Consider the following 26,633-nt stretch of genomic DNA (forward strand, 5'->3'; position numbering starts at 1 on the left):
AGGGCTGGGTGGTTGTGGTTGAGGCCACTCTTCGCGTTTTCTGGTTTTCCCATGACCACATCCACTTGTAAAGACTACTCTTTTATCACTCTGTTTTCCACTTTTTAGATTGGTCTACTCTTTTATGCCTTCTGTTGTGTGTGTGTGTGTGTGTGTGTGTGTGTGTGTGTGTGTGTGTGTGTGTGTGTGTGTTTTTAGCTTCCTCACTTTATAGTTTGACCGACCCCTCTGAGTGGATCTGCCCCATTTTAGTGGACACTTCTATCGTACGCAAGTAATCTGTGAAGGGGGAGGGAGGGGAGAGAGGGGGGGGGGAGAGAGAGAGAGAGAGAGAGAATGGATTTTGAAACTCTGAGCTGTGCATGAGAGAATTCTTCCAAACATGCCTCTCCCCCCCCCCCCTCCCCCCGGAGCCATTTTGACTTCTTATGACTCCTTGTCAAAGGACTGAAAATAAACCAAATTTCTGGTACTGGGTAGTAGAAAATTGTCAGGCATTTACCAACAACCACTTCACTGCGATAGTGACAGTTTGGTGTGCCATTGCTGTATTTGATCTGTGGGGTCAGTATTTTCCTAAGATGATGGTATTATGTTAACAGTTAATTCAAATCACTACTGTCACATGACAGAGACCTTTCTCCAAACTACGCTAAACCAGTCTATGAAGAGGGAGAAGTCTGGATCAATAAGATAGAACCACAGCTCACACTTCTTGGCATGCTTGAGAAATTTAAAGAAAATTGTTTCCTGGATGTCTTTTGTCTTTGCAAGGAGATGACACCTTGCACTGCAGTGTCACCTGATTTATCAACTTGTGATTTTCTTCTTTTGGTTCAGTTAAAAGCTACAGCATACAAACATAGCCACACAACTCTGCAAACACTTAAGGAGGCTATCAGCCAGGACATGGCTGCCACTCCATAGAAATAATACAAAGAACTACGAATAACTTCCGGGAAAGGCTTTGTCAATTTGGCAACTGACGTAAAATAGCATAGTGTTAGTTGTTCATGAATAAAAGTAGCCTATTTTCTCTACCTTTTCATTGTTTGTTTGTAAGTACCTTCTGAAATGCAGGAGGTCTTTTTGCCAGACCCTGTACATTGACTTTTCTTATGGTGTTAGTTATGGGGGGAAAAATTTCTTGCTGATGTCAGCAATATTACAGTTGCTTAGAAAATCTGAATTTGTTGATTTTAATTATGCAATATAGGTACATTATACAAGGGACAAAATTGTCTGATAAGCAAATGAAGCCTTCTTGGAAGTTTACAATTGGCCAATATGTAATACAGTTACAGTGAAGATAAAGAAAACAAATATCATGAACTTCAGTAAAATAATACTGTTAATTAAATGTAGATACTGTCTTTATAGACTTTGTAACATACAACACATTTCTAGGAATGAATACTGATTCTCAGTTGAAGTGGTGAAACACTCAGATACTTGTGAACAAAATGTCGTCAGCATGTTATGCCCTTGGTCCAATCATTAGTGCAACAACCAGTGTCTTTCAAGTACATACTAGTCATATGTACACTGAATTATCTTAAAATTCATTGCTGGGAAGCAAATGCACCAAATGTGAACTGTTTTTGAACTGCAGGGAAGGGCCATGCAAATAATAATCAGAAATAGTACTCAGCTCATTGTTAAACATTGTTCTAAACATTGGTGATTTTAATTATGCAATATAGGTACATTATACAAGGAACAAAATTGTCTGATAAATTACCCAGAGAGATTAAAGATATTACTAAAAAATGACCTACTTAAAAAGGAAATTAAGAAGTACCTGTTAAGCAGTACAGTCATAGGATTGCTTGGATTAGGTGGTTTGGTAAAAAAATGTATCTCAAGATGACTGTGATGATGGTGAAGAAGATGATGAAGATGAAGTTAGGACTTATCTGTGCCTCTTTCTTTTTTTCCTTAGGGTAAATTAAAGCTCTTCAGAAAGATGCCACAGTGCCACAGGACATGAAATAGTTCTGGATGAAATAGTTCAGCCATCTAGTTTGTAAACTTATTTTATTTGGCTACCAGTTTCGGTGATTTACTACGCCATCTTCAGGCCACTGACCAACGTGTAGGAAGATTCCACTTTGGCCCTGATCAAAGCGGGCCAGCAATATTGGTATTAGTAGAGTTCTGCTTGCTCTAGTGATCACTCAGCCAAGTCGGTAGATGATGGTTTTTAGTGATTGCTAGAGCAAGTGGAACTCTACTAACAACAGTATTGCTGGCCCCTGTTTTGATCAGAACTGAGGGGGAATCTTACTACACGTTGGTCAGTGGCCTGAAGATGGCGTAGTAAATCACCGAAACTGGTAGCCAAATAAAATAAGTTTACAAACTAGATGGCTGAACTATTCATCCAGAACTATTTCATGTCCTTAGTTACAAGTGCCTGACTGCAACTAGTGAACACTTCGATCATCATCTTTAGCATTTATAGAGTTTTGTCTCCTAATAGAAACATACACTTTGAAAAATATAAAGATGCTTAATGCCTTGACATAGATCATCTTCATGCTTTCTCCTTCTGATGGAAGATTGATGTATTCGTTTATAGTTCAATAAACTAGACTAGGGGAAAGAGAATTTGTTGAATTAGTTAAGTAAATCAGCAATTTCTTGTCCCCCTTTTTTACCTTATTTTAACACCTTTTTCCTTCCCTTTTTCATCCAAAATTTGCACCTAAAATTCCAATAGTAACAGTAATAACAGTAATAACAGTAATACTGATTTAGCACCATACTTTCACTCTTTTTCCTCCAGAAAACATTACTCCACTAATGTGTTATGCTCTTTCTGGTGTCAACATCTCTGTTGTTATGGAGGGGAGCTGACTCCTTTGTTGAAGCAAGCAACAAAGGGGTTGTGATACACAAAATGAAAATCCATCATTTCCTCATGATCTTAATACCAGCTGATATTGTGTGCATTATTACATTGTGAAATAATGTGTATAGTGCTTGTAGTTTACGAAGTGATTGGTATTGAGAAGTGAATGAAAAGTGTAGCACTAGCTGTTTTCATTATTGAGTAACTTTTGCTTGAAACAAAACAGTATCATACACTAGAGGTTAACCAAAAGAGGTTGTACAGTTTCAAATAGACTAATCTTGTATTTAAAATGATGTAGCCTTCAATCTCAATCTAATCATCCTGATTTTTTGTTTTCCATGATTTCCATAAATTATTTCAGGCAGATGCTGGGGTAGCCAACAATGTGTCCTTTCCTTGGCAAAGTAGACTTTTAAGTCTGTAAAAATAGCTGTATATTATAAACATTTTTTTTACTGTAATATCATACATGCCAAATATTGTAAAAGTGATCCATGGGTGAGTGGTGGTGCTGCTGCTGCTGCTGCTGCTGCTGCTGCTGCTGCTACTACTACTACTACTACTACTACTACTACTACTACTACTCCTCTTGGGGTTTGTGCAGTGAACTGTCTTTTAAAAATGTGTGATAAATATTGGCAGTTTCATACCAAGGCTGGAGTGAAAAACAACCTTAGGTTATAAAGGGGCACCTGTTATGGGACATCTGTAAATTTAAGAGGAGCTTGATCTTTAACTATCAATATCACAAGTGCAGTACTGCTTTTAAAAGTTGGTGAATGTTATGGATTCCACCATTATTAGACTGGAACTTTAGTATATTACATATTCAGCAGTATTAACTGTCCATGATTCATTTTTTTTTTTTTTCTGTAAAATCTTAGTTCCTTCTCTACTGAACATCGTATTTGTATCTTAATGAAGTTTCCAACTTGTATTTAATTATTAGCAGCTGTTGGTGTGTTTGGGATACATATAATTAAAATATTTGAGCAGTATTAAGCACTGATTATTTATCTTCATTTTCTTTATTATTAAAGATTTCAGATGATCTTTTTCATGTCTGTTTAAAAGAATATATTTAAGCTAAAGCTGATAAACTATTGTTTTCAGATCATGTGTTTGGCATGGATGTTTCAAATGCTGAAATATTTGATAAAGTTGTTAAACCTCTTGTGCATCCTACAGTCGATGGGTTCAACACCACAATATTTGCTTACGGCCAAACTTCTTCAGGTAAGTGTTCCACATATCAGATAAACGAAAGAGAGAATAGTACGTGGGGTGCGGAGGAGGGTGTAATACCACATTGGAAGTTGTAATAAGCAGTCATCTATTTCACTAGGGTTACACATTTTATGCAAACTTACACAGCTCACTTCTTAATGGATATGTTTCTGCCAATGCCACATGCAATCCATATGTAAAATTAGGTAAAATGGAATGTATGTGAAAACATGCTCTGCTACCAATGTGGGTGTCATTCTCAGTGTTCAGTGTAAGCATTAGAACAGGGTAAACAGCATCAGATGTCAGGTAGTCTTGATAACTACCCCAGAAACCACATATTGTTATTGGTACTTGATATTGAATTTCCAACTTGTGTGCTTTTGAGGTAGAAGTCATTCTTAATTCTGGAAATAGCTGATGTAGTCCACCAATACAATAACTCCCTACATGTTGTCATGACTCCCCAGATCTCTGTTACAGAATGGCAGTTGCTGCTTCTCTCATAGTTCCAGAATGAACATCCCCCAGGCTGTGGCTAAGCCATGTCTCCGCAATATCCTTTCTTTCAGGAGTACTAGTTCTACAAGGTTCGCCGAAGAGCTTCTGTAAAGTTTGGTAGGTAGGAGACGAGGTACTGGCAGAAGTAAAGCTGTGAGGACGGGGCGTGAGCTGTGCTTGGGTAGCTCAGTTGGTAGAACACTTGCCCATGAAAGGCAAAGGTCCCGAGTTTGAGTCTTGGCCCGGCACACAGTTTTAATCTGCCAGGAAGTTTCATCTGAGTCTTCCTGTGCCAACTGGAAAGGCTCCAAGAAGTCAGAGGCAAGCAGCCTTCTCCTTTGCCAACTCGGAGATCCTCTTAGAAGGTGTTACCACATGGTACCCTTGCCTGGCTGACCACTGTGTCGCCACCGTGCACTGCCAACTGGTTTTCTGCCCTGGACTCCGCAGATCGACAGAGGGAGAATGCTGACACCTCCGTAAATCTCGTGGAGCAGCATCCTCCAGCCTCTGTACCCTGTTGTAGAGTCTTTGAAGGCTGGCACTCGGCACTTAATTTTTTCCCTCCTCCCCTTTCGTTGTTAAGACTCTCCTTCAGTGGAATGTTCATGGGCTTTGATCAAACAAAGAGGATTTGCAGCTGCTCAGAGAATTGCAGCGTCCGCTTGTTCTCTGCCTCCAGGACACAAAATTGCATCGTCACGACCGCTTTGAGCTCTTGTGTTACTTCCCTATCAGTTTTGACCTTCACCCCGAGGACGGCATTCCATCTAGTGGGGGTATCATGGTGCTCATAGGGAATGATGTTCATAGTCAACCCATCTCCGTGATTAACCGCCTCCAAGCTGTTGCAGTTTTCATTTTCCTTCTTCCCTTGACCATTTCTCTTTGTTCTGTTTACATCCCACTGTCATTTGATGTCACTAGGGCAGACTTCCTCCAGCTTACTGGGCAGCCAGTGACGTGAATGCCCACCATCCCCTTTAGGGTTCTCCCAGAACCTGTCAGAGAGGTGCCCTCTTGGCTGACCTCAATCAACTTAACCTCCTCTGCCCTAACACAGGAGTGCCCACTTTCATACTCCATGCACACCTATTTCCATTTTGACCTGTCCTCCTGCACTGCCCAGCTCCAGCTTGCCCATCATCTCGAGTCGTCCATTCTGACACATACCATACTTGAGCTATCATTTCCCATTTCCTATCCGTTATCCATTTGTTAACTCATTCCCCACCCACATGCACACCCAAATGGCAGCTTAGTAAGGACGACTGGAGGCTTTACTCCTCCCTGGTGACTTTCGACGAACAACATTTCACTAGTTGTGATGACCAGGTAGAAGATCTTACAAATGTTATCCTTACTGCCCCAATACATTCCATTCCTTATACTTCTTCATCTTGCTGTGCCCTGGTCCCTTGGTGGACTGAGACTTGCTGTGATGCAGTTAACACGTGGAGATGGGCTCTTCGTGTTTTCAACTGTGATCCTACAACTGAAAACTGCATTCGTGATAAACAGTTGCCTGCACAGTGTTGTCATGTTCTTCGGGATAGCAAAAAAGCTACCTGAATTTCATTCGCTACTTCTTTAATTCTTTAACAGTTCTTCTGTCATGTGGGCCAACCTCTGACAGCTTTCTGGGACCAAGATCCATTTCCCAATTTCTGGCTTGACAGTGGCAGACGAGTGGACCCTGTTGCTATCTCCAATATTTTAAGCCACCATTTTGTGGAGATTTTAAGCTCCTCCCACTATCACCCTACCTTCCTGCCTTGGGAAAGAGTGGAGGCGGCTCGGGCGATACCATGCTCTTCTCAGAATCGTGAGTGCTACAAAGCCACCGTTGCTATGAGGGATCTAGATCATTCTTTCACTTCATCCCCATCTTCCACTCCAGGGCCAGACGATAATCACATTCAGGTGTTGCAGCACCTTTCTTTTGTGGGCAAGCACTCTCTTCTTCATATATGCAACTGCATCTGGGCAGAGGGAACGTTTTCCAGATGCTGCCGTGAAGCCACTCTCATACCCGTACCTAAGCCCAGTGAGGGAAAATGGCTTCTTTGTAGCTATCGTCTCATCAAAAATCTCAGACTGTGGCCATATTTTTTGATTTGCAGTAAGCCTATGACACCTGCTGGAGAACTGGTATCCTCCATACTATCTGCCCGTGGTGCTTCCGTGCCGCATGCCCCATTCCTGTCAGGAATTTTTAAAAGACAGAGTTTTCAAGGTATGTATGGGTCCTGCGTTATTGGAGACCTTTATCCAGGAAAACAGTATGCCTCCAGATTCCTTCCTGAGTGTCTTCCTCTTTGTTTTTGCTATTAACCCTGTAATGGTCTCCCGCCAAGCATCTTGGGCTCCCTTTTCATTGACGATTTTGCTATCTATTTCAGATCTCCGTGGACTTTCTCATTGAAGGCCATCTTCAGCAATGTCTTAATCGTCTTTACTCTTGGAGCATCATCAGTGGCTTATGTTTTGTCACTGACAAAACCGCTGTCCTACCGCCTTGACTTTCTCCTCAGCAGATGTGAATGCTGTTTGTTTGGCATGAATGCCACCCATACTATGCCTTCTTTGTAGATGACTCCTTTGATTGCCAGCATGGAGTGTGTCCATCTTCTCTGCTACCTCCTGGAGCTCACTTTTGGCTCTTCCTCTGGCAGCTTAACTTCACGCTATGTACAGCTTTCCCAGTGGATGTGAACTCTTTACTATCTTGGCTTTACGCAGCGGCCTTTGTTCACTTTGGCCTTCATTCGCTTCCTAAGGACCCTACTCCAGCCACATTCAATTGCCTTCAGTTTCATGACCTTCACACAGAATTTCATGATAGCACCTTAGTGTACAGTTATGGCTCTTGGACTGACTGTGGTGTTGGGTGTGCCTTCGTCATTGGCACTGACATTTTTGGTATCGGCTTCCTGAACACTGCTCAATTTTTACAGCAGAGCTCTTTGCCCTCTATCAGGTCACACAGTACATTTGGAGAGACAGGCTTTTCAATTGCATCATCTGCTCCGACTCTCTGTGCCTTTCAAAGCCTCTGTGTGCTGTACACTGTGCAGCCTTTAGTGCAATGGGTCCAGGAAAGCAGTCACTTGCTCATTGGTTGATGGAGCTGCCATGATTTTTTTTTTTTTTTTTTTTTATGTGGGTCCCTGGTCACATTGGTCTGACAGTAAATGAGGCCACTGATGCTACTGCCAAGGCTGCAGTTCTTGTTCCTGAGCCTGCTATTTCTCACATCACCTCCAATAACCTGTGTGTTGCTGTCTGTCAGCAGGTGGTGTCACTTTGGCATCACCACTGGTCCTCCCTTCATGGGAACAAGCTCCGTGTTATTAAGCCTCTCCCAGCAGCTTGGACAACTTCCTCTCATCCCTCCCACTGTGAGGAGATCATTTTAGCTAGGTTGCATATCAGACACTGTCTTTTTAGCTATCACCATTTATTAAGTGCTGCTCTGAACATATACTAAGATTCTACAACGAATCAATGTCAAGGATTATTGGGTGGTAGTTTTGTGGATCACTTCTACCACCCTTATTGTAAACTGGTGTGACCTGTGCTTTCTTCCAACTATTGGGCACTGTTTTCGTTAGTGATCTGCACTAGTTTATAGGTAGAAGAGGGGCTAACTCGACTGCAAATTCAGTATATGTTAGATTCTACAGAAAACAAGATAAGAAGAAATGCAATGGGTGACTGAGGACCTTGTAGGCATCAGCTACAAATCACCAGTACGAATTCAGAGATAACATTTCAGACCTCAGGCAAGGATTCATTTAGTATCTCCCTACCTATTTCAAAATAGCTACTGCAAACAATTGGCAAAAATATACATGCTCACATATCTTATAAAATCTGTATTATCTACTGAAATAACTGTCTCTGCTTTTGTTTCTACAATTGAGTTAAACACCATCCAGTTATTTCTCTCTGTGTGTGACTAATAAGAAAGTGTGTCTATGTTCATAATAGTCAGGCAGTGCATCTGAGAATTTCCTTCCAAATGTTGTCTGGTGAACAATATCTCTTGTCTTAAATCCTAAAAAATTACTAGCCGAAGGTCTGCTACTTTTTTAAAAAATTTCCCCTTACGAGTCTGTCATTTCAGAGTTGGAATTGCACATACTTTTTGTACTCAGTTGGATCATTTCTTGTTTATTACACTTTCTAATGTAGTCTTAAAAAATTCTCAGTTTACTTCACTCTGTGCCTCAACCAGTGGTTTGAGTGATTCTGCCTCTCTCAATTTTTCTTTCTTTCTTTCTTTCTTTCATCTTCCAAAGCTCAAAAGTATTCTCGTTTTTTTATTTGTCTGACTTGACTTCAACAGATCAGATACATTCTCTGCTAGCAATATTAAAGTCATCGTTGATGTGTTTTCTGATTGTTTCATGATTATTAGTAAGGCCTTAACAAATTTTAACTTTTAATTTATTTGAATCTAGGGTTATTTGTTTGATATCTCTATATAACTGAACATTTTCATCATGATTCACAAATGTGGATGAATTGGACACTTAGCCCTTCTGTCTGTTCAATTAAGCTCTAATCTACACTTTGCATTTGATAAGATAAGGTTCCAATTTAATTTCTTAATTCTTAGTTTTCAGTTTTAATTTCTTGTTACCATTAATTGTTTTTAAACACATTTTTAATTTGTCAAATATTTGTCTTATTTCTACCACTATTTTTGATAGTTCTAGTTAATTCTATCTAGTGAACAGTGATTATGGTTAATATTGTTATTATCTTCTTTTTTTTCTATCCTGCTGCTCCAGTTTAAAAACAGTTCATTTCATTTCAATAGGTATTATGATCCCAGTCATTTTCACAATGCCACTTTGAAAAATGACTCATTGTGTTTCTGATTTGTAAAATGTGGTCTTGATATCTACAGCAGCAATAGATGTGGTCCCTGCTCCATAAGTTTGCTCTGCCAGCTTGAACACTGTAGATGATGGCTGCAGCATGTCCACCCCACATGCACATGCTGATTTTGTGTCTGGAATAACAGCATTATGTGAGAGTTATCGTCACCATTTGTAACACTACAAGATGCAGTACTGCTTGACTCCCAAAAATCATTTGACACACTATCATACTAGGACTTATTAAGAAAAGTATGATCATATGGGGTTTAAAACAAAATTTGTGACTGGATTGAGGATTTCTTGTTAGGGAGGATACAGCATGTGACCATGGATGGAGAGTTGACAGATGTAAAAGCAACTACAGATATGTGCCAGAAAAGTGTATTTGATCCCTTGCTGTCCATATTTTATGTTGGCAACCTGTCAGGCAATGTTAATAGTAAACTTGGACAGCTGATGAATATCAATAATAAGAATGGAAAAAACTGCATAAATTTCAGTGGTGCAATGATTAATAACTTGTCAGTGTTCAGAAAAGTAAAAGTCTGCACTTTAAAAATTGCTGAAAACTGACTTCCATCTCAGTTACTCACCATTTGAATCAGTCAGCTGATATGCATATCTGTAGGGGTATGAAATTCATTGTCAGGCTACTGGAGGAATGCAGTCTCAGTACAAAGAATATTACTGACAAAATGCTCTTGTGACCCATCTTAGAATATTGCCAAAATGGGTGGGACCCATACTGAATGCTGAAAAAGTTGAACTGTCATATGCTTCACGATATGCCAACTGTCTCACAAAAGCCCACTTGTAAAGATTCAAGAACCACTGTTAAGCAATGAATCTTGTTATATACCTTAGGCTCCTGTGTGTGTCTCCCATAAGGCTTGCAAAAACAAGATTAGAGGAATTACAGCAGGCACTGAGGCATTTAAGCTGTCACTCTTTCTATGCTTCGTATGCAAATGGAACGGAAAGAGCCTCCCTCCCCACTTCATATGTGGTACAATGGGTATTTACTTCGACCATGCTCTTTATAGCGGTTTACAGAATAGAAATGTAGGTTTATAAATGATCACCTATCAGATACAGTCAATTCCATATGCATTGTGGTGGTGTTCTTTCAGTCACATAGATAATAAACATTGCTAAAAGGCAGAAAAGCTACAAATTAGTTAAACACTGTGGTCTTAAAGAAACATACTGAAACTTTTACAGTTCACCTGTGAGATTAGTAGAACTTCCCCAGCTGCATAAACTCGATGTAAGTGGCAGGTCATTGCTTTTCTGAGAAATGTGTTAGTGGTATGTGCCATGGCCGTTGCGGGACACCACAGCCCTTGTCAAAAGAAAGCACTGCTTTCCTGGTCAGTGTGTGGGCAGCAAAACAAATACTAATGGTTAGGCGGAACTGTGAGTTTGGTATCACACACACACACACACACACACACACACACACACACACACACACACACACATACACACACAAGTGCTGGTGTGTCATAGAGAACATGTTGGTGTTTTGTAAAGAATTAATATTGATTTCTTTCTTATTGGGACTACTTTTATTCTCTGTTGATTTTCAAGTCAGCAAGGTGTGGGTGCTGATTCTTAGACATATTAGTTTTACTTGTTGGTATTCATTTAGTCATAAATGTTATGTATTATCCCTTAGTAATTCATATGTTCCTTTATCAGGAAAAACATACACAATGTTAGGAGACAAAAAAGAACCTGGTATAATACCTCTGACAGTTTCTGCAATGTTTGATGCAATGCAGCGATCAAGCGGACGTGAATTTCTTGTAAGGTAAGATAAAAAATAGTGATAATTGACTTTGCTGAGTTACTGAACTTTATATTCTAGCATTAACTGGTGCAACTGCTTCACAGAAGCATACATATTGTAGGGAGAGAACTGTCTTATCAATTGCTGGCTTAATTGTTGCACTCATTCAATATTTTAGTAAAGATTAGAGAAATCACAGTGCTTTTTACTTACAAGAGTAGCTGATGAAGACAGCAAAATAAAAGAATCCTAGTTTTAAACTGGAAATTACAGGAGGGAGGGGTGGGGGAGGACTATGTTAACCTATAACCCTTCAACAGTTAAATACTTGTGTTGACCATTCTCTGTGAATGCCCCTTTCATTGTCACTAACAAGGGAACATTTCCAGGTGTAAATAAGCAATCATGATGAACCTTGGTGGGTATGTAGAGGGGTCAAAAGAACGCAATATGTATTTTTTGTTTTTGCTCAGCTGGACTTTTAAGAGGTAAAACATACCCTGAAAGGTAACTGGCATATTAGGTTTTGAGAGAATGTCTTCGAAAAATGATATATAAAATGTTCCCTATAAAAGTTGAAATCTAATTAACAGTCTTGGGAACTGTATAATCAACTTTGGTAATAATTTGAGATTTTCCAAAATACTCCACCACCATTTATAAATTTCAAAAAATTAGAAATTTTGTTACAGCATAAATGAAAGAAGCTTTCACACCATATACATAGATGTGTAATAAAACTGGTTCCTCAAATACCATTTTTGGAAAATAAGCTGTACATAATGGGCTGTCGGCATATTTTTAACATACCGAATTGAAATAGCTAAATGTTCATTATAATTGTAAGTAAATTGTGGAGTTGGAAACAGGGTCGTGTCCCAGAAAGGAAATTTTTCAGGAGACACAAACCATTTTACTAAACAATGAGTTTAAGCATGGTGTAGTGGAATATTTATGTAGCAGTTGACCCCAAGGTGAAACAATATATGTCTTAAAACATATTCTAGCCACAGATTGTGGAGAGTAATCCAGTTTGAGTGTACTGGAGATGACTCTTTTTTGGAATGTCATGTTGATGAGGCAACTAGTGTTCTGTTTGCAATGGAATAATTGTTATGCAAGTTTATATTATTCATATTTATTGTAGCGATGAAAGTGTGTTTCGAGCATACAGATCTAGTTTCGTGTTTTTTTTTTTATTGGAACAGGTCTCAGGACATGGTCTCCACTCTAGCTCGAAACCCATCTAAAGAGTATGTCGGTTGATGTGACATGATTCCCTGTTATACCAAACAATGCATACAGATATAGTGATTAGATATCTTCAGTAAATGTAATTTGAAGAGAAAAGTGGACTAATCCCCTTTCCAACTCAATAATTCAATTATTTATTTTTACGTATTTTTGTTTTATATTTTAAACTGTTACTTTGATACAAAATCATTACAGTAATGATGATCTGTAAAGAAATGTATGAAAAATGACTTCTTTTACACCATGCACATAAAATAAATGAAATTTCTACAAGTAATATACATTACAGACAACACAACAAAAAACAAAATTCAGCAGGATTCTGAAATCGCGGCAGGTGGTCCTCTAAATATCCCGATTTGTACAAGGCATATTTCAATGCACTGGAAAATTGTTGGTGAAAAGTATTGATTACATTATAGTGCTGGCAGTTTGATTGTATTGTTTCTCAATTGCGGATTGATATCACAACAATTCAGCAGAACTAAATCTGAAAATGTTTGGACTATATTCTTCCAACATTATAAGCCATATGCCCCACAGCTGTACCTGTGTCATAGAGCCTTCTGGGTCAGCAAATAAAGTTTCTTGTCCTCAGATACAATGTACAAAACAGTTTTTCCACACTTCACACTGCCCCCCCCCCTTTCATACTTTCAAAATAAACTAATAGTGTTCTTTTTACAGCTTCAGAATCTAGTAAACTAACAGTAACTAGGTTGAAACACCATGAAAGAAATTTCTTTCCCATTGTGACGTAAAAATGTGTATTATTGATAGCTTCTTGGGGTGACCAATGTGAAAGAATAGATTTGAGCGTTGTACCCAAGAACAAGAAAGTTGTTAATCTGGTGGAAAAAGCTCAACGGGACAGGCAACTCCATTGGGCATGTATGGCATTCGACATTGGAAGAACTTTGTGGGGAGATTTCTTGGATCTAGATCTGCTGTATGATTACAATATCAATCTCCACTTGGGAAACAATATAATCAAGTTGCAGTCACTAGTACCTAATCAATTCACTTTGCCAAGGTACTCAAATATGTCTGATAGAAATCAGGATATTTATGGGATCGCCTGCCACGATTTGAGAATCCTGCTGAATTTTGTTTTGTATTGTTGTCTGTCGTGTGCATTATGTTAAGAAATCTCATTCCTTCTGTGTGCGTTGTGTGTAAAAAAGGTTATGTTTCAATCAATCCTTTATGGATTACCATTATTATAAAGATTTTGTATCATGAGTTTGTTATTATTTTCAATTAATAAAATGCTCATAGGTGAACTGATAAAATAAAAAACAAAAAATGATTTTAAAACATAAAACAGCAATATAAAACATAAAACAAAAAAATTAAAACAGAGAAAAAAAATAAGTAACTAGAATAATAATGAACATATATGGATTTTAACTGGGCATACTGAAAATACTCGGACAGCACAATGTGTACAGCTTACTTCCAAAAAATGGTATTTCAGAAACCGGCTTTCTTACACATAGATGTTTGTGGCTTGAAAGTTTCTCTATGTTGCAACAATAGTTTTTATTTTTCAAAATCATTAATTCTAAAAAATGATGATGGTGGGGTATTGCAAAATTTAACATTATTTCAAAAAGCTGACTGTCAAAAATGTTAATTATAGTTCAACTTTTCTATGAAATAAATTTTTATATACAAACAATGGAAAATCCAGGATTGAATGTAACAATATTATGAAAAGGATAACTGCTACTTACCATATAATGAAGATGCTGAATTGCTGATAGGCACAACAAAAAGACTCCAGAATGAAATTTTCACGCTGCAGCGGAGTGTGTGGTGATATGAAACTTCCTGGCAGATTAAAACTGCGTGCCGGACTGAGTTCGAGTCTTGGTGAGGCACACAGTATTAATCTGCCAGGAAGTTTCAACAAAAACCCTGTCTCATCCTGAGAATTTCCCATGTATCTTGATGAGCAGGCCATCCAGGAGATCTGGGCGGAGGAAAAAGTGACTTACCCTGTCGCTTGCAAGCTGTTGGCTAATCGAAAGCCCCATGTTTCACCACGTGGCGCTTACAGTACTGTTCTTGCTACACCTTGTTCCACAATGGACATGGCCACGCAGACTTGAGACCTCAAATTCAGCACCGCAGTTGTAAAATTGCTGTGTCATGGTAGCATACCTGTCTCCTCCTCCTCCTCCTCCAGCTGTGAAATGAGCCACCATATTTTCACCTCAGGTGGCAAAAATCACTTGCTACACAACTGGCAGGCCAGAAAGGAATGAAGTAGTACTAACATGAAGACTTTTTATGTCCCTATAACAAACAGACATTAGAGTCTTCATCTGCCAACCACAAAGGCTCCAAGAAATCAAGCAAAGATAAAAGGTCTTTTCCTTCGCTGGCTCAGAGATCATCTTCAAAGGTGTCGATGTGTGGTACCCTCACGCGGCTAACCTCAGTTCTGCCTGCGTGCACTGCCAACCGTTTTTCTGCCCTGGAATTCATAGACCAACCGAGGGAGAATGCAGACTCCTCTGTAGATGGCATGGAGCAGGATCCTCCAGCCTCTGCACCCTGTTGCAGCAAGTTTTCAAAGACTGGCATTCGGCAGTTGCCGAGATGGTGATAACACTTCATTTCTTTCCCCTCCTCCTCTTTCCCCATCACGACTTTGCCAATGGAACATTCACAGCCTTAGTTCCACAAAGGAGGAATCACAGCTGTCCTTGTAATCTCAGTGTTTGCTTGTTTCCTGCCTCCAGGAAACAAAATTGTGTCCCCACGACGGCTTTGATGTCACGCATTTGTTTCTGGTCCACTTTGACCTCCCTCCCCCCTCTCCTCCCTTTTCCCGCCCCCATTCCCCAGAGGGCGTCATTCTATCTCCTGGGGGAGTCGTGCTGCTCATTCAGAATGACTTTTATAGTCAGACCATCTCACTGAACACCCGGCTGCAAGCTGTTGCAGTCCGCATTTTCCTTCCTTGCTTCAGTTTTTCCCCTTTTACCTTCTACATTCCTCCGTCACTCGGTGTCACCAGGGCAGATTTTCTCCAGCTTATTGGTCAACTCCCTCACCCCTGTTTGTTGCCCTATCGCTTTAAAGTGCACCATCCCCTTTTGGGCTCTCTCAGAATGCGTCGGAGAGGTGCCCTCTTGTTTGATCTTCTCAGTCAGCTCAATCTCGTTCGCCTTAACACTGGAGCACCCACACATCTTTCATGCTCCACGCACACCTATTCCTTCTGGACCTATCCTTCTGCACTGCCAGCTTGCCCGTCACCTCTAGTGGCCCATTCTCTCTGACATGTACTTGAAGTGACAATTTCCCATGCGCTAGCCATTTGCTGGTTGCTACCCCACCTACATGTAAACCCAATTGGCAGCTTTCTAAGGCTGACTGGAGGCTTTGTTCTTCCTCGGTGACCCCTGCTATTTTAACTGTCATTCTACTATGGCAAACTGCATCTGTTGTAAACAGTTGCGTGTGCAGTGCCGTCGTATTCTTCAGAATAGCAAAAATGCTAGCTGGACTTCATTTACTAGTTGTTTTAACAGTTCCATTTCCTCTTCCATCATGTGGGCCAACCTCTGATGGCTCTCTGGGACCAAGATCCATTCTCCAGTTTCGCTCTGATTGCAGCAGATTATATCATTGTGGACCCTCTTGCTATCACCAACGTCTTGGGCCTCTATTTTGTGGAGATTTCAAATTCCACCCACCGTCACCCTGCCCTCCTCCATCAGAAATGAGTGGAGGACGCTTGGGTGAGACACTTCTCCTCTCAGAATCGTGAACGCTCCAATGACGCCTTTACTGTTATGGAGCTAGATCATGCTCTCAGCCCTCCTGATTGTATGCCCCAAGACGGGACAATGTTGCAGCGCCTTTCGTTTGCAGGCCAGCGCTTTCTTCTTCACCTGTACAAGTGCATCTGGGCAGAGGGCATGTTTCTCAGATGTTGGCATGAAGCCACTGTCATTCCCATACCTAAGCACGGTAATAACAAATACCTTCCTTTTTGCTATCGTACCATTTCTCTAAACAGCTGTGTTTACAAGGTGATGGAACATATGATTCATGCCCAGCTGGTATGGTGGCTCGAACCTCGGAATTTACTAACCACTGAAAAGTGTGGATTTTGAGCACACCATTCTGCAGTTGACCATCTCATCACTTTGTCCACCCATGTTGTGATTGGTTTTCTGCAGAAATCACAGACTGTGGCCATGTTTTTTGATATGCAGAAAGCCTATGGCACCTGCTGGAGATTAGATTAGATTTACTTTCATTCCAATTGATCCGTAGTGAGGAGATCCTCCATGATGTAGAACATGTCAGAAAAACAATAATACGAGGTCTGTCTAAAAAGTATCCGACCTTTCATTTTCCCACGCAAAATAGAGATGATAGTGCAGCGCCACTGTACACAGGAAAAAAGAGACCTATGTGCACATACGTTAATTTGGTCCCCGCCTTCCAGCATGTCAGTCGCTGCCTGTTGGTCACTGAGCAAGGTGCTACACAATGTGTTCGTCGGATTACCGATTCTTTCAAGATGACTGAATGTGTTGAGCAAAGATACTGCATTAAATTTTGTCAAAACCTTGTTGAGTCTTGAGGCGTAACAATTTGTAAGATTCAGCAGGTGTTTGGAGAAGGTGTGATGGGTGTAACACAAATTTAGGAGTGGTTCAACTGATTCAAAAATGGCCACACAGTAGTGGAGAATGACCAGCATTCTGGCAGGCTCCAAACTGCTCGGAGTGCAGCTGTTGTTGAGAGGGTGCAAAATTTGGTGATGGCAGATCGTCGTTTGACCATGCGGGAGATTGCCCTAGAAGTTGAAACGAGTAAAGATTCTGCACATGCAATTTTGCATGATGATTTGAACATGCACAGAGTGGCTGCGAAATTTGTGCCCAAGTAGTTGTCGCCAGAACGAAAAGACCTCCGTTTTGATGTTGCACAGGACCTTCTGGACACCTCCAACACTGATTCTGGGTTTCTGAACACTGTGAGAACTGGAGATAAGTCATGGGTGTACGGGTACACCCCAGAAGCAGAAAGACAGTTGAGGCAATGGGAGCATCCTGAGTCTCCAAGGCCAAAGAAAGTGCGGCAGATGCGAAGCAACATCAAGATGATGCTGACTGTCTTCTTTGATGTTTGTGCAATTGTTCGTTACGAATATGCACCAAAAGGACAATGACAAAGGAGTACTATCGAGATGTTCTCCAGCGATTCCATGATGTAGTTCGGCGTAAAAGACCAGATATGTGGACGGCGAAAAACTGGCAACGGCATCACGACAATGCCCCTGCACATTCATCCCACTTGATCCAAAATTTCTTGGCCAAACATGGAATTATAGCCATTCGCCAACCTCCCTACTCTCCCTACTCTCCAGACAAAGCTCCTTGCAACTTCTGGTTGTTTCCAAAATTGAAGACGCCACTGATAGGACCTCATTTTGAGAGTAGAGAAGAGAGAATGCGGAACACGACAACAGATCTGAACATCATTCCAAAAGACTTCCAGAGGTATTACCAGCAGTGGAAGGATCAGTGGGCTAAGTGTGTGCAAGCACAAGGGGCCTACTTTGAAGGGGATTAGGGTCCCAACCCCATCAGGTATTCGAAACATTTTTTTCTGGCCAAAGGTTGGATACTTTTTAGACAGGCCTCGTACACGTCAAATATTTAAAACTAAAACAAATAAGCTAATGTGCCTTTCACAGGTCCCAAGCGGAATGATCATTTTTTTTTTTTAATGGACAGTATAAGAAAGGATCATTTTACAACACTCATTTACTTAAATCGCATTAATGTGCTGAATTTAAAATAAAAAAATATATTTATTTTTATTTATAAGGTGACACCACACACACACACACACACACACACACACACACACACACACACACACACACACACACAAAATCCTTTGGGATTCTCTTAAACTGAATTTCATTGGTTGTTAAGATTTGTATGGCTGCTGACAAGTTATTGAAAATGTGTGTTCCTGAATAATACGCACCTTTTTGTACAAGAGTAAATGACTTTAAAACCTTGTGAAAATTATTCTTATTTCTAGTATTGATTCCATCAAGTGAGCTGTTGGTTTGAAAAAGTAATATATTTTAATGAGAAATTTCATAAAGGAATAAATATACACTCCTGGAAATGAAAAAAGAACACATTGACACCGGTGTGTCAGACTCACCATACTTGCTCCGGACACTGCGAGAGCACTGTACAAGCAATGATCACACGCACGGCACAGCGGACACACCAGGAACCGCGGTGTTGCCCGTCGAATGGCGCTAGCTGCGCAGCATTTGTGCACCGCCGCCGTCAGTGTCAGCCAGTTTGCCGTGGCATACGGAGCTCCATCGCAGTCTTTAACACTGGTAGCATGCCACGACAGTGTAGACGTGAACCGTGTGTGCAGTTGACGGACTTTGAGCGAGGGTGTATAGTGGGCATGCGGGAGGCCGGGTGGACGTACCGCGAATTGCTCAACACGTGGGGCGTGAGGTCTCCACAGTACATCAATGTTGTCGCCAGTGGTCGGCGGAAGGTGCACGTGCCCGTCGACCTGGGACCGGACCGCAGCGACGCACGGATGCACGCCAAGACCGTAGGATCCTACGCAGTGCCGTAGGGGACCGCACCGCCACTTCCCAGCAAATTAGGGACACTGTTGCTCCTGGGGTAATGGCGAGGACCATTCGCAACCATCTCCATGAAGCTGGGCTACGGTCCCGCACACCATTAGGCCGTCTTCCGCTCACACCCCAACATCGTGCAGCCCGCCTCCAGTGGTGTCGCGACAGGCGTGAATGGAGGGACGAATGGAGACGTGTCGTCTTCAGCAATGAGAGTCGCTTCTGCCTTGGTGCCAATGATGGTCGTATGCGTGTTTGGCGCCGTGCAGGTTAGCGCCACAATCAGGACTGCATACGACCGAGGCACACAGGGCCAACACCCGGCATCATGGTGTGGGGAGCGATCTCCTACAGTGGCCGTACACCTCTGGTGATCGTCGAGGGGACACTAAATAGTGCACGGTACATCCAAACTGTCATCGAACCCATCGTTCTACCATTCCTAGACCAGCAAGGGAACTTGCTATTCCAACAGGACAATGCACGTCCGCATGTATCCCGTGCCACCCAACGTGCTCTAGAAGGTGTAAGTCAACTACCCTGGCCAGCAAGATCTCCGGATCTGTCCCCCATTGAGCATCTTTGGGACTGGATGAAGCGTCGTCTCACGCGGTCTGCACGTCCAGCATGAACGCTGGTCCAACTGAGGCGCCAGGTGGAAATGGCATGGCAAGCCGTTCCACAGGACTACATCCAGCATCTCTGCGATCGTCTCCATGGGAGAATAGCAGCCTGCATTGCTGCGAAAGGTGGATATACACTGTACTAGTGCCGACATTGTGCATTCTCTGTTGCCTGTGTCTATGTGCCTGTGGTTCTGTCAGTGTGATCATGTGATGTATCTGACCCCAGGAATGTGTCCATAAAGTTTCCCCTTCCTGGGACAATGAATTCACGGTGTTCGTATTTCAATTTCCAGGAGTGTATATTGGGAAGCAGTAGTTAGTGTCCCTAGTTCCCTAAACAGGCCTCTGCAGGATGTTCTTGAGTTCACCCCACATATAACTCTTATTGCCCATTTTTGTGCCCGGAAAACTTTAGCTTGGCTTGATGAATTACCCCAAAAAAATCCCATATGACATAATGGTGTGAAAGTAAGCATAGTATGGCAGCTTTTTCATTTTTATATCTCCTATGTCTGCCAGAATTTGCATTGCAGATAGAGATTTGTTTAGACACTTCAGCAGTTCTATGGTGTCCTCCTCCCAGTTTAATTTATTATCAATCTGTAATCCCAAGAATTTAACACTGTCCACTTTTTCTATCTGCTTGTCATCATTCATTAGGCATATACTCGTGGGACACCCCTTAAAAGTTCTGAACTGCATGTAATGTTTTTTTCAAAGTTTAGTGACAAAGAATTGGCTAGGAACCAGTGATTAATGTCCACAAATATTTTACTAGCCAATCTTTCTAAGATTACACTTGATTTGCTATTTATTGCAATGTTTGTAGCATTGGCAAACTAAAGAAACTTGACATCTGGTAATGTTACTGATGGAAGAAAAAGTGAAGGCCCTAAGATGGAACCTTGTGGGACCTCACATGTAATTAGTTCCCAATTGGATGATACCTGTTAGCTTAATACATGTCTTTTTCCTAATAACACCCTTTGTTTCCTACCAGAGATATAAGATTTGAACCATTTTGCAGCATTTCCTGTTACACGATAATATTCTAATCTACTTAGAAGGATATTGTTATTTACACAGTCAAACACCTTTGACAGATCACAAAATATATCAGATGCCTGCAATTTTTTGTGTAAAGAATTAAGTACATTTTCACTATAAGTATAAATAGCCTTCTCAATATCAGAACACTTCAGAAATCCGAACTGTGACTTTGACAGTATATTTGTGATAAGATGGTTATAAGGCCAATTGTACATTACCTTTTCTAAAATTTTTGAGAATGCTACCAAAAGTGAAATTGGACTGAAATTTTATGCTATTTCTTTATCTCCCTTCTTACACAGTGGCTTAATTTCAGCATATTTCAACCATTCAGGAAATATTCAACTGATAAATGACCAGTTACACAGATAGCTTAAAATGTGACTTAAATCAGAATCACATTCTTTAAATAGCTTTGTTGATATTTCATCATACCCACTAGATGTTTTAGATTTTAAAGATTTTATGATGGACGTTATTTCTCCCGGGGTAGTGAGGGTCAAATTCATATTATGGAAGTTACTTGAAAATGTCTGGTCTGAGGTAACCCATGGTAGCATCTACAGAACCTGACAACCCCATCTTTTCAGTAACAGTTCTAAAATGTTTGTTAAAAAGTTCTGCAACACTGTACATATCTATCACCACTGTATCATTTACTCTTAATGCTATTTGCCTCTCTTCATGTCTGATTCTGCCAGTCTCCTCCTTCACTATATCTGATATTGTCTTTATTTTGTTATCTGATATGACTATCTTTTCTTTGTACTATATTTGCTTTGATGTCCATATTACAGTCTTTAATAGTTTGCAGTATTTCTTGTAATGTGCTATAGCATCAGCATCAAAACTGTTTCGGATTGACAGATACAGTTTTCTTTTTATTTTACAAGATACCTCTATTCCTTGAGTCCATGGCTTCTTTGTAGACTCTGCTCTAACCTTGGCTAGTTTTAGGGGAAAACTGTGTTCAAATAAGGTAAGCACTTTATTAGGAAAAGTGTTATATTTTTCATCGATGCCATGAGAACAGTACACATCACTCCAGTGAATGTCTCTGAGGAGCGTACTAAAATAATAAATTTTTGGCTTATTGATGACCCTGTTGAGTTCACATTTTCAGATTTTATATCATGTTCAGTAATAACATTTAACAGAAGGAACTGCATGTCATGATCTGAGAGGCCATTGACTATTGGTTTTGTAATATAATTTTGTCCGTTGGACTTTTCTGTACAGATATTATCAATGGCTGTTTGTGAGCAATTGCCTACCCTAGTTGGGAACTTTACAGTGGGAATTAAGTTGAATGATAGTGTTACTAACTCAAATAAGTTTTTATTGGGAGAGTCTTTAAGGAAATCTACATTGAAGTCACCACAACCACTATTTCTTTGCTTTTGGTTGTTAAATGGGCCAGTACAGATTCAAGGTGGTTTATGAACACATTAAAGTTACTTGCAGGTGCTCGATATACAGTTCATATTGTGAAAGATTTTTTATGAAATTCTACTTATGTTGCACATACTTCCATATGCTGTTCAAGGCAAAATTTATGAATGTCTATGTTCTTAAATTTAGGACATTTCCTGACGAATGTGGCAACTCCTCCTTTCTCTATTTCTGCTCTACAAAAGTGAGATGCTAACCTAAATTCTGTAACACTTAAAAGTTCTATACCAGTTGTCACATGATGTTCAGAGAGGCAGATTATGTCAGCTGGGTTTGAGGACTCTAATTCATCTGTGCAGATAATTAATTCATTAATTTTATTTCTCAGCCCTTGAATATTTTGATGCAATAAAGATAGCTGGCATTAAAATTGAGTAGAGTTGAAATTTCTACTGATTGATGAAAATTCTTAACAAATAGCTGTTTATGCTGATGTAATAAGCTAGAAATATGCTATTTGCTTTCTTTCTCAAACTGAAGGTTTGTCTCAGTCCTAAGCTCCCTTAAAACTTGGTTTCTTTATGTCCTCCCTACCCTAAAAAGAGGTCTTTTCTGAACCCTAAAACCACTGGTATTGTATCACTCATGACAGTGCCTCTCACCTTTAACTTTCCTGCTATTTTCCCAGCCAGTTTACCCTTCCCTTTCCTGTTGAGGTGAAGACCATGCCTAGTATAATCCCACCTATTGAAAGAATCAACAGGAACCACACCAATGTGTGACCTTGCACCCGACATAAGCAGCTGTTCCAACTCCAAATTAACTCTCCTGACAGAAGAGCTCAATTGAGGCTGGTCATCACACCCACGAACAGATACAAACTCAACACTAGTATGCTTCGATGATGATGTGATCTTTGCCAGGTCACACTCTATACTGTATCCTGGATCTCTGTCAGTTCTGTTACATGGCCCACCCACAATATCCACGATCTCTTCTTTTGTGAAATCTTTGCAAAGTGATCCTAAAATATGTCACCTGTTTCAGACCAGCACTAGGCTTAAAAAAATTGTTGACCTAGTATTCTGATCCTAGTTCATCCTGCGAAAGTTGGCCAACACCTCTTCCTTGGGAACTACATAAGAAAATACTTTCTTTCTCGTTACTGATTTCCCTACATTCTTGCTTTTCAATTTGGTGCTGAGTGTTGTGCTCTGTCTACACCTGCAACTGCTTGAGGCTCACCAGTTTCTAACTGAAGCAACAGATCAAATCTACGAGGGTCGCTCCAAAAGAAATGCACACTATTTTTTCTTAAATCCAACTTTTATTTTACTTGTTTGATAGTTTTACAGTGTGTAGATACATCCTTTAGGAAGAATATTTTCATTTCTCCACATAATTTCTATCCTACTTAACTGCCTTAGGCTATCTTGGAACTAGTGCCTGTATACCTGCATTGTAAAATTCTGGAGCAACCTGTTGGAACCAGTGTTTGGCAGCGTGCAGAAGGGAGTCATCATCTTCAAACCTTGTTCCAAAAAGAGAGTCTTTCAGTTTCCCAAAGAGATAATAGTCACATGGAGCCAGGTCAGGACTGTGAGGCGGGTGTTTAAGTGTTGTCCATCCGAGTTTTGTGTTCGCTTCCATGGTTTTTTGACTGACATGTGGCCGTGCATTGTCGTGCAACATCAAAACGTCCTGCTTTTGCCAATGTGGTCGAACACGACTCAGTCGAGCTTGAAGTTTCTTCTGTGTCATCATATATACATCAGAATTTATGGTGGTTCCACTTGGCATGATGTCCACAAGCAAGAGTCCTTCGGAATCAAAAAACACCGTAGCCATAACTTTTCCAGCAGAAGGTGTGGTTTTGAAATATTTTTTCTTGGGTGAATCTGCATGATGCCACTCCATTGATTGCCTCTTCATCTCTGGTGAAAAATGATGTTGAGGTTGTGGAGGAATGTGGATAGGGTGACCGCACCCGTAATTCAGATCACGAAGATGCCGTCATTGAGTGTGAACCAGGTGAGAGGTTTGGGATTCTGGGTGTTTAGGAAGGATTCCTCTGGATGGCCCATGAATAGGTTGGCATAGGATGGTGCCATGTGGGTGCCCATAACAATACCCCAGATTTGTTTGTAGGTCATGCCTTCAATGTAGAAGTAATTGTGGGAGAGGATATAGTTGGTCATGATGACTAGTAAGGAAGTTGTTGGTTTGGAATCCTTTGGGTGTTGGTTAAGGTGTGTTCAATAGTGGTAAGGCTATTAGCATTGGGATGTTAGTGTGAAGGGAGGTGGCGTCAGTAATGACGAGCAGAGCACCATACGGTGAAGGAACAGGAGCTGTGGAGAGGCAGTGAAGGAAGTGGTTGGTATCTTTTATATAGGAGGGTAGGGTAGGTTGTGGGTAATAGGGTGAAGATCTTGGTCTGCAAGAGCATAGATTCTTTCAGTGGAGGCACAGTAACTGGCTACAATGGTGCATCCTGGGTGGTTGCGCTTATGGACTTCAGGAAAGATGTAGAAGGCAGGAGTGCAGGAGGTATTTGGGGAATGATGATGAGGCAAGGTCCAAGGTTAAGAAATTGTGGAAAGTTAACAGGGGGTGATTTGGGGACAATGGGGATGGATCACGGTTGGATGGAGAAGTGTACTGAGTCAGGCATAGTTTAACATTGGTTTTTGGTTGCTTCCTCTCTAGGCAGTCGGAGAAGGAGAGGTGGTCACAAACATCACCCATCCCGTTGAAGGCAGGGTTAGCTGTGAAACCAGTCATGTGATCTACACGCTAAGCTTCAACCACTGTGCGCATTCTACATGAGCATGAAAACTAACAAGCTGTCTGTCCGCATGAATGGCCACCAACAAACTGCAGCCAAGAAACAGCTGGACCATCCAGTTGCTGAGCACATTGCCCAACATGATTTTCTTCATTTAAGTGACTTCTTTAAAACCTGTGCCATCTGGGTTCTTCCCACCAACACCAGCTTTTCTGAACCGCACAGGTAGGAACTCTCTAGAATATATTCTACATTCCCGTAACACTCCTGGCCTCAGCCTGTGTTAGTCATTGTGCTGACTCATCTAGCCCCTTCTTTGTTCTCATTCCAATATTACACAACCCTCTTTCCCAACAGTGTGCCCTCAGTCTTTTTGCTTCTCCCCTTTTCCACCCCACCCCCCTCGACCTGCATTGCACCTAACTTTCCAATTGCACCTAGCTGCCATACCCTGCTTCCAACTTGTCCCTGTATGCTCCCACAAGCAGCACTTTGCCATCCCCCCACCCCTAGCCTGCTATCCCTCTCCCTCCCTGCCCCAGCCTCCTCCTTATCTGCACTGTAACACTTTTGACAACTTAAAGTGGTGAAGTATGTGTGTAAAGTCCCACTTCTTTAACGATACAACTTACTTGAGATTGTAAGCAGACTTCCTTGCTGGTTAGTTGGCTGCTGCAACCTCCTTTTCTCTTCTTCTCTGAAGTATATTTGCTAGGAACAGGAATTTCTCAAGACTCTTCCTACTTATAAAAATAAGCAGACATACAGTTTCTTTTGCTTCACTTAACGATGTATATTTAAACATCAAACTTTTGAAAATCTCATTTTCCACACAAACAAACACTGTCAAGTAAGTTGTCCAAAAGCTTACTTTCAGACAGTTTTTTGTTGTGCTTATTTGCGACTCAGCATCTCCGATATACGGTGAGTGACGACTGTGCCATGGTGTTAGCAGCTGTGCTACAGTCCCAGCTTTCAGTGTTTGAACTGTTTACATTTCCTTCCTCCTTAGATTAATTCTGTCCTCCGGATTCCAATTTTGTAGGTCTGGTTGATTGTAATACACACTTTTTCAGATCATTGCTCAAAGAAGACTTTGGTGTATCCTCCTTTTCATTTTTTACTTTACGCTAAATACAGTATCTCACTCCTATGATGCTTAAGCACTAAGTTTGTGTGTCCCTCTTTGCCCGGCCCCCCCCCCCCTCCCCCACTTTTTCCTTTCACATATTTTTATATGTTCACTGCGATTGGGTCACTTCTTCACTAATACTGGCATGACTTTCGTGGACCAGCAGGTTAAAGGAAAATAAGGCTGGGATTTGGACAAATCTGCCTGAGGTGGCAGTACACAATGATTATTATGATCAAAATCACACAAAAGACTGATGTGCTAGTACCTGTGGTTATGAGTTAGTTGTGTCATTCATTCCAATGTTTTCTTATATGACAGAGTAGATGTTCTATCACCACATGTGCTTTTCATACTGCTGTCATCTGGTCCAGGGTGGCCAGAAGAGATGGGTCTAATGCGGTGTTGAGTCAGGGTTCCAGTAATAGTGGCAGATAACACTGGTCTATGGAAAAAAACTTTTC

The 26,633-nt window shown here is 41.0% G+C and overlaps 1 protein-coding gene across 2 annotated transcripts in view; it reads left to right on the top strand.

Moving 5' to 3' along the window:
* Positions 1 to 26,633, top strand: part of LOC126272754 (uncharacterized) — a 270,151-nt gene that overhangs the window by 28,282 nt on the left and 215,236 nt on the right. The window contains exons 2-3 of one of the 2 annotated variants that reach the window (XM_049975859.1): positions 3,971 to 4,093; positions 11,179 to 11,290. In XM_049975859.1, coding sequence (XP_049831816.1) covers positions 3,971 to 4,093; positions 11,179 to 11,290 — 235 coding nt within the window. Of the gene's footprint in view, positions 1 to 3,970; positions 4,094 to 11,178; positions 11,291 to 26,633 lie in introns of those variants that run through there. The other variant, XM_049975860.1, reaches the window with a different exon arrangement.

This window comes from Schistocerca gregaria, chromosome 5 (assembly GCF_023897955.1).
Source record: "Schistocerca gregaria isolate iqSchGreg1 chromosome 5, iqSchGreg1.2, whole genome shotgun sequence".
NCBI lineage: Eukaryota > Metazoa > Arthropoda > Insecta > Orthoptera > Acrididae > Schistocerca > Schistocerca gregaria.